Source organism: Sciurus vulgaris, assembly GCF_902686455.1.
Source record: "Sciurus vulgaris genome assembly, chromosome: 13".
Taxonomy (NCBI): Eukaryota; Metazoa; Chordata; class Mammalia; order Rodentia; family Sciuridae; genus Sciurus; species Sciurus vulgaris.
Window position 1 is genome coordinate 100,418,292 of NC_136474.1, and position 9,471 is coordinate 100,427,762.

General features: G+C 52.8%; 1 protein-coding gene across 1 annotated transcript in view; it reads right to left on the reverse strand.

Moving 5' to 3' along the window:
• PARD6G (par-6 family cell polarity regulator gamma) overlaps positions 1-7,418 on the reverse strand; it is a 55,719-nt gene extending 48,301 nt beyond the window's left edge. Inside the window, exon 1 of the mRNA XM_079109185.1 lies at positions 7,111-7,418. Within this exon, the coding sequence (XP_078965311.1) occupies positions 7,111-7,182 (72 nt within the window). The 5' untranslated portion in view covers positions 7,183-7,418. The remainder of the gene's footprint in view (positions 1-7,110) is intronic.
• Positions 7,419-9,471: the final 2,053 nt, after the last annotated feature.

Here is a 9,471-nt window from a genome sequence, read left to right on the forward strand (position 1 = left end):
ACCTTCAAGTTCCTTGCCCTTCCCATAGCTAGTGAGGCCACATGCCCCTTGGGGGACAGACCTCGCATGCAGGGCCCCAGGGCTCATCATCTTGTGAGGCAGGAGTGGGGCTTCCTCAAGGCCCTGCTTCTCATAGCAGTGGCTCCCTGACATCTACAGCCCCTGTTGATAGACATGGGGTCACCCTGCAGGCAAACGATGCCACCTCCTGCAAAGAGGCATGTTCCTGTGAAGTTTTCAGACATAACCAAGCACCTAAATGACATGGTCCAATTTCAGGAACAGCTCAGCTGCAGAACAGACCTGGTGGCGAGTCTGGGATCATTCTTCATCGCTGCCTCAGTACTGGTGTTGATAGGCCCCAGGGGCTGCAGTCACAGAGTGTGGGCAGGGGCCACTGCCTCCACAGCAGGCAGAGAAGTATGCTGTGTCCCACAGTGACACCCTATCAGACCAGTGAGGAAGTGATGTCAGGACTGTGGGCAGCCAGTGGCACAGGTCCCTCGCCCACAGAGAGCAGAACACCAATATGCCTTTCATTTTGGAATTCCTCTAGGATAGCTGCCCACTGCATTAAGGGTCCCAGTTTCCCTCTTGGCCCTTTCACACCAACATACATCCCCAAAAGAAGCCAATGAGGGGAAGTGTTCTGGGTCTGGGTGCTTTAGTTCATCCATCCTGTCTCAGCAGAGATCTGCGGTCACAGACTGAACCACGCCTTTGACATAATCCAGCCTTTGACAGGAATACCAGTGAGGTAAGGTAGAAATAAGACACATTCACTCAGAAGGCAGGACTTTCAGAAGCAGAGAAGTCCCCCACATGCAGCAGCGACATCCCCAGCACAAGTGCAAGAACGGAGCCATGTGGGAACTGAGAAGGCGGAATGAGCAGAACTGTCAGCTCTGACCCAGCCCACTTCCCCACAATGCCCCGCTGCTGTGGATGAAGAGATCACCAAGACACTCAGAAGTCATCATCACCTCAGCATTGAATAGAAGGCTGGAACCTTCACACAGCAGCAGGGGACCCTAAGTTCTGCAGAACATACTCTTCCTGATTTCCTTTAATTGATCCACAAGTACTTAAGAAGTGTGGTTAAGTCTTCCTGGGACTCCTGTGCCCTCATACCTGACACAGCCACAGCTTCACCCTAAATCCAGGCAGGGGCCAGTCTATGCACACAAGTAAAGACAACCCTGGTGCCGGGCTGCAGGTGGGACCAATGCTGAGGTCACTCCCACAACACAGCCAGAGCACAGGTAGCATGGAAATGGAAAAGGCGCTGAGGTTCCAAGTGCTTAATGCTTTGGATGGACAGGCTGTGAGGGAGCTCAGGGAGAGGTGGGGCAGGGCAGCACAGCCTGGGCCCCAGGAGCAGGGAATGACAGGGTGGAGCAGTCCCAAGTGACTGCCCAGGAAGTGGTCAGCTCCTCTATTCCCAGTGGGTGGTCTTGGCACCCAGGGCTCTGCTGGGGGAAGTGGGCAGTGCTGGATCCTGGAGACGCAAAGCGGCCATGCAGAGCACTGAGAAAGTCAGGAGACCCAGCAGCGGCAGAAACAGCAATGGAGTTTCAGCTTTCTAAGTTGTTTTGTCTTGTTGAGCTCATCTTCTCCGGCCCTGCCCTGCACTGACCCATGGCACAAGCATTACCCACCTTTACAAGCAGGGAGGGGACAAGGCACTGGCATTTCTCTGAGATGCCCTGACAATAAGCCAATTGTAATTAAGTATTCATCACCTTCTTCAAAAAGTAGGTTATTTCCTAAAGTACCCTAATAGCTAGTAACTAGTAGCTAACAGGAATATCCAGTCATTTCTCATTTGAATCAACTTGACAGACATTTATTGGGTGCCTACTGTATACCAAGCACCACTCTTCACGTTAGATGCTGAATTTTCCCTTGGCGCATCTGATTCAGGAATCCTGTTAATTTCTGGCCTCTCAGCATACTAAATCCCTTGAACACATGAGGGGAAGACTGAAAAGTCCCAGAGTAGGCAAGGTCCAGACTGGAGCCTAGTACCCTCCAGAGGAGCCAACCCCAGACCTGAGCCAGCCCGCCTGGCAGGCCTCTCTGTCATAGAAGAGAGAACAGATAAGAGCAACCCCAGGGCTTCAACATGTCAGCTGCCATTGCCCAACAGAGAGCTAACTGGGCTGCCCTGGAGTGTCTGGTTTCACAAAGATATGAAGTTAAGGATTTGAATGTCGGGATAAAGGACCCCACCACCCAGCCAAATCTGCCCACTCACTTGACAAAGGCAGGGATGGTGTTGATCCTGGTTGTCCTTGTACCCCAGCAAAGGTCCTGTGGCTGGCATGTAGCTCAATAGAGGAGCAAGCAAATAAGCAAATGAATGGACCAAGGGTAGGACTGGACTTCATAGAACAGCCACAAAACAGAGGGCTTCCCTTGAAGGTTTGCAGCAGGAACCTTCTATGGTATGCAAGAAGAACAGAGCTTCTTCTCTCTAAAGCACAAGGCTCATTCCCCAGTGCTTCCATGGGCTCTAGATCTGGACAGCCAGGGCCTCCTATCCTACACAGAGGCAGCTGGGACACCTGCATCTATGCCTTGGTCTGGGCTTCCTAAGAAGAGCCGCCAATCCTTTTCCACCAATAGCAGACCGTGGCCCAACTGAGGATGCTGGAGTCAGGCTGTGTGTTCTGTGGGATCTAGGTCCTGTGCTGAGCTTTATGACCCTGGGCAGGTCAGAGGCTCCTGTGGCTCAGTGTCCTTTTGTGTGTGATGAGGGTGTGAGAGAGCCTTTCTTACAGGTTGTGACAGGGATTGATGAACTGTTATTTGTACTTGCAATACATTTGGCACATATATGCACATAAATATGGAGGTACATTAAATAAATGTTAAGACATGTTGTAGAATGTAACCTTTGAACAGCAGGCAGTGTTCAGGGTAGCTGTAGAGCAGGGCTCTGGTGTGTGCTGGGAAGAGACTGGCAGGGTGGTGGTGAGCTGAAAGGAGATGGCACCTCCTCAGGCTCCCAGGTTCATGTACAGTTGAAATTTGTCAAGAGGAAGTGGGAGCCACTAGACTTGGATTTGACATGGAAACAGCCAGCTGGACAAACCCAACTGCCCAGCTGTTCTGCCGGGGTCATCCCCAGCTCTCTTTCCTTGTTTTCTGTAAAGGTCCAGGAGACGCCTATACAGAAAGGTCAGGATGTCTCTCCCTTGGTTCTAATTCCAGACATGATTCTCAGACGTTGAAGCATCTGAGGCCTTGAACGGCTGTGTTAAACTGTGGACACCCTTCCCTTCCATAAAACTGGGAGGATGTTGCCCTGTATCTGAAGTTTTCTGCGTCCTAGGAAAGGGCTTGACTCCTTGCCTGGATGTGGTGCCCCAGGAAGGCCGTCAGAATGCTTCACCACAGGTCACAGACCCACAAGAGGTGGGCAGCCTTCTGGGTGCACTAATGCCACCATACCCCCAGACTGACGTGCTACCTGGGTTCCTGACAAGTCTCCTTTGAATGCCATTTCCCAGATCAAGTCCCTGAACCTGTTTGAACACATACGTGCACAGTACAGCAAACCAAAATCTTAAGAGGGTGTAGCTGACACACAGGTGAGTCAAACCATGTCCAGGCAGTTCTCAACTAGCCCACGGAAGGCAAGTCCCCAGCCACTCAACAGGAGTCTGGCCTGGGCTCTATCTTACCCAGTGTCTCATCCCAGAAGGAAGGGTGTGCCCCTGAAGTACCATGGTGGCCAACGAGATCAGCTAGTGATAATATCTTGGGGACCAGAGGAGACATGCTAATATAAGACACTGTGCCCAGCTGTCCACAGCAGACTGACCAGCCAACATAGGATTGGCTTGTGCCAAGGTGATCCTTATACCCCTCTTCAGGAGGGGCAGGGCTAGTGCCTAGAGCAAGGCCCTTAGCGAAAGGACACCAGCTTCACTCAGCACCACCTGCACTAGCAGATCTCATAACTAAAAAATAGCACTGATAGGAAAAAGGATACAGGACAAGAGCAGACAATTAGAAATAGATATACAAATAGCCAACACATATGAAAACCTTCAACTCACTAATAGCTGCAAATTCATCCAAACAATGGGACATGGTTTTATTTATATAGTTTGGAAGGTATGAAAAAAGTCCAGTATTGGGAGGAAAAGAGGAGAGAGAGATGGATAGACAGATATCAAACAGCATAGAAACTGGTAAGAAGAGACTGCCCAGAACATTTGGCAATATGTATTAGCCTTAGAAATGTGCATACCAAGCGCTTATCTAGCATGCAGGAGGCCTCAGGTTTAATCCCAGCATCATACACACACACACACGAAGGCCCAAAAATGTGTATACCTTTCTTCCAAGTAATTTTACTTCTAGGGATTTGTCCTAAACAAACAATAAGAGCCCTACACTGACTTAACAGAACCCATAATCTTCATATAACACACACATGTACATTTTTTATATGAAGACTTAAAAGCACTGTTTATTATGAAAAAAACTGGAAGTAATCTGAATGTGAGATTGGTTAAATTAATTATGGTTTAGACATGAGAGGGGTCTGAGGAACTTTTCAGCTCTGATCTCGAAATGCCAGAGGATCCTGATTCACGGCAATGAGCTCTTGCCATGGTGGGCTCTGCTCAGTCTTGGGCTTCTCTCACATTCATTGTCTCCTTTCATCTTGGAAGGTAAGCAGATCAGATATGATGTCCATTTTACACGAGACAACTGAGGTTGGGAAGGGTTTAATGACTTGACTGAAAGCCCCAAAGGCAGCAAGTGGCAGAACCCAGGTACACTCAACTCCTTGACTGCTATGCTTCCGTGGTGCTCCATCCAGGCTGCGTTAGGTCCTACTCTCATGAAGTTCTGCTTCCTATATAATGATAATAGCCACTGCGCAGAGGCGGACTCCACAGAAAGAAGAGCCATGCAGACCCTCAGACAAGCAGCAAGTCAGGCTGTGTGATAGGAGATATGACAGCTAGATCAGGGGACTCAAGTCCATGAGGCCTCCCATGTACTCCCAAGTCTAAACTCCAGCTCTGACACTCACTGCTCTTGAATTTGATTGAGCCCACGGGGGTGGGAGTGGGGGTGGGAGTGCACCTCTTTACTGAGCAGGGCTGGAAGAGGCAGGCAGACTAACACCCCATGGACAGGCAAAGGCAGATCCCTACTCCAGTCCCTGGCAGCCTGCACAGGCCCAGTTCCAGAACTGCAGGGTTAGGACCAGTGAGAGCACCTCCTCCAAATCTGACCTAGGGCCTTGCTATGTTTGAAAAGACATCACACATGGCTACTGACCACCAAAACAATGTTCAGTACTGACCAACTCACTTAAAATGAAGTAGCCATGCACAACAGGCAGTAGGAGGGGTCTTGTGATGGATGTCCCTATACCTGGACTAGGCTGAGGGCTTCGAGCACTCAGCAATGTGCTGATATCCATAGCCAGCACAAGCCACACAGTGCCAGTCACATAAGATGTCAGCTTTGGGGGAGGCAGGATGAAGAGTCTTTGGGTCTCTCTTCTCTCTCACATCTGCTTGTGAACTATGATGATCTCAAAACAAGAGGTTAAGAAACATCAAACACTGGTGCCCTTAGTGGCTACTGTAGGTAGCTCAATGGGGCAGTTTCTTCAAACTCCCTCTGGTGCTATGGGTCCTTCCTTCACAATTCATAGATGGTACACTGGATATAGGGGTTTGGACAGAGAAGATGGGCATAGGGTAGGGACCACTGAATTAGCATTTGGGGAAAGGGCAGGCATTCAGAAAAAGACAGTGTTATCCCAAGAAAATCCCGCAACTCCCTGCAACTCCAGACCGTGGCCATGCCCCTTGCTAGGTTCTCCACCAACCCCTGCGGAGGCCCTGGAAATCCTACACCAAAGGACCCTTTGGGCCACCACTAGCCCAGGATGGGACTCCCCAGAGCCTAGGCGTGAGAACACGGGCCCTGTGCCTAAGGTGAACATAGAGTTGGGGGCAGAGCCCTCTCTGGGTGGCTCGGCCCCTTTCCCACCACTCCGGCAGCTCCACCTCACTTTACCGAGAAAGGGTGCGCAGCCAGAAAGGGTGAGCGGGCCACTCACTACTCTCAGGCAGTAGTCAGCAAAAGGATCAAGGGCCCTGTACCACAGGGCTGCGAATAATTGCAGCTCCTCCTCTGCTCCCCCGCCCCGCGCCCACCACTGAGACCCTCCCAGACAAAAGAGTCTGGGGAGAAGAAGCCGCCCCCGCAAAGGGCAGAAGCGCCAGATCCTATCAACCAATTACCCAGACACGCACGGCACCCGCAAGTTAGGGCACGCTCGGCCCGGCGCAGGCAGCAGGAGCTGGGGCGCGCCCAGGGGGTCTGGGTCTGGCTCTGGGGTGCGTCCGGTAGCGGGTCAAGGTCTGGGCGCGCGCACGGAGGTGAGGGTGCTGGGGCCAGGGGACCGCCCCAGACCTGGGGTCTGACTGAGCTGGGGGAGCTCCCGGGTGAGGTGTCTGAGTGGGCGCAACGTTTGAGGGGGGTGGCTGGATCTCGGCCAGGGGCGTAACTCAGGGTTGTGGGCTAGGGGCGCGACCAGGGCCAGGGAATCTGGTACCCGGAGCCAAGTTGGGTGCCGGGCCAGGCCCTCCTCCCGGAGCCTGCGACCAGTCTCCTCGCGGGTAAGGAGGCTTCTTCGTAGGAAGGGGCCCTCCCCAGGCCCCCAGAGGCCCTTCTACAGCCCGGAACCCGAACAGCCCCTGTCCCCCAGTTCGCCCCGGAAACGCCGCCCTCCCCTAACGTGTGGCGCGCCCGGGTCGCCTCTCACCCGTGGAACAAAAGAGCCCCTCTCGGGGAGCGGGTCTGGAGCCTGCACGGGCTGTCCGATAGCCCTCGGCCCCAACAGGATCCTCCCCAGGCTGCCAGGCTTTGTGTCTGTGCAGGGGGCGGGAAGAACGGTCGGGGTCCCCAGTGCACATCCCACGGACACAGCGCGCAGCGGCGCGCGGCGCCCGAGCTCGAAAGTTGGCGCCGGTCGCCTCCCACACCGCTCCAGTCCCCCTCCGCGCGGAGCCGGATCGTTTGCCAGGGGAGGGGTGCAGATCGCGGGGTCGGTCCTTGGGGGCTTACCTTGCTCTTGACTTCCACCGCGCTGCAGTCGTAGAAGCGCAGGGTCTGAGACTTGTGAAAACTCCGGTTCATGGTTTCGGCCCCGGTCAGCCTCACTTCGCCCTCGCTGCTCAAGGGCCGCAGAAAGACTCTTGGGGACGACGCCCCCGCCGTCGGCCCCGACTCCGGCCCCGGCCCGCGCTCGCTGGAGCGACGGGTTGCCTGGAGTGCAGCGGGCCGGAGCTGGGCTGGCCGCGCGCCTCCGGGACTCCAGGGGCCGCGCGCGGGAGGAGCGCGGGGACGCCGGCGCGCGCCGCCCTGCCTCCCCACGCCCCGCCTCTTCGCCTTCCCACGCCCCACCTCCCTACCTCCCCGCCTCTCCGCGCCCCGCCTCCCTACCGCCCTACCTCCCGGCCTCCCCAAGCCCGCTTGCGCCCCGCCTCCCTACCGCCCCACCTTCCCGCGCCCCGCCTCCCCTCGCCCGGGAGGACCCGGCTACTCCCCGACCCGACTGCGGTTCACGGTAAACTCAAGTTTCTCTGCGATCCCGAAGCCTGGGATTCATTTTGTTTGCCTCCACCAGGCGGCCTGGCAAAGGAGTTCACTTGCCGTTGTCTTGGGTAATTATTAAGAAGGGTACTAAGGAGAACCTGCGGAGGCCTGATCTCATTTGGCATCACCTGCCTGCACTAACTGCCAGGCTGCAGGTGGGAGAAGGGTCTTCAGGGGGGCGAACTCCAAAAGTGCAGTCATGCACAGGCCAAATGAAAAGGGACAGGAACAGGTCAGAGTGCCTCTCTGATGAGAAGGGAGATTTGAAGGCATCTAATAGAAAAAAGGGAGAGGTTCGGAGAGAGGTGGCACGGATTATTAGCAACGTCTCTGAGGACTTGTTAATAGGCAACTGAAAGAGGGTGAAAGAAACCAAAATACAGCCTGGCTCTTGAGGAATTTGTGAAGACTCTGGAAAAGACAAGGCACGGGGTTTTAAAAACACTGTTACAGGGCTGGGGTAGAGCGCTTGCCTAGCATGTGTGAGGCACTGGGTTCGACCCTCAGCACCACATATAAATAAATAAAATAAAGATCCACTGACAACTAAAAATAAATAAATAAATAAAAACCAAACAAACACTGTTGCAAATTGGACTGGACGGTCCAGCCCTGTACTCCCAGCTACTCAGGTGCCTCAGGCAGGACTGCAAGTTTCAGGCCAGCCTGGGCAACTTATCAGACCTTAGGTCAAAAAAGAAAAAGGGTCAGGGGTGTGGCTCAGTGGTAGAGCACCCCTGCATTCAACCCCAATGCTGCCAAGCAAACAATAACGAAAGAATGTTGTGTTCTACCAGTTTTTGTAATCTGCAGGCTACATAATTATAACGTTGCTATAACCTCATCGCAAGAGAAACCTGGAGTATCCAAGGAGGTGAAAGCAGAGTGAGATCCCTGACGTGGTGGGATTCCACTCACCTGAAACCTGGGTGCCATAGGTGCCCACCACCTCTCTGCATGTGTGTGACCATGCTATTTGTATAGTTTTGCAGCCTGCTTTTGCCACCTCTTGTTGCATAATGAACATTTTCAATGTGTTCTTAGAAAACACATCTTAAACCTGCATATGTCATAGGCATGATTTATGATCATTCTATTTTTACTGAATATTTAAGATGTTTCCAATGTTTAGATTTTATATAATACCCTGTTTCCTGAATTTGTTTATTTTTATCATTTATTGAAAATCAACACCTAAAAATGCAATTATTAGGCCATTAAATACACATATCTCTCAAGCATTTGGTACAGATTGTGAAACTGCATTCCCCAAAATTTAATTTTCATTTAATTTTGCTATACATTTATCCTGTTACATGCCAGGAGGTTAGTGCTAGGGACTATGGCCATAAAGGCTCAGAGTTACAATCCCTGATCATAAGAGACATGCCAGACTGGGCAGAGGGTCAGATTTATAGGCAGAGTCCCAAAGAGATCATGTGGGGTGAGTGAGCTAAGAACAGTGCCAGGGGGGCACACTTCACAGCAGCCTGGCAGAGGAGTGACTTTCTTTGAAGGGAAGCTTCCTAAATTGAATGCAGTCTTTGGCCTCCTGCAGGGTCACAGGCCTACCGTGATCACAGGCTGCCCTCTCCAGGAAAACCTTGTTTTGTGGGTGGGAGAAGCTGAGGAGCATCATGAGGGATGAGCTCCAACCCACACATTTTCAAGTGGAGAGATGGACAGCATTCTGGAGGGGGAGGCGGGAATTGCAGGCTTGGGCTCTCGGTAACAAGCAACCCTTCCATGGGTAGGTGGGATTTAAGTGCCCCCAGGGCCACCTGGTGGGGCACCACGCTCTCCGAAATCCTGTGGGAACCCTGTGGCTCA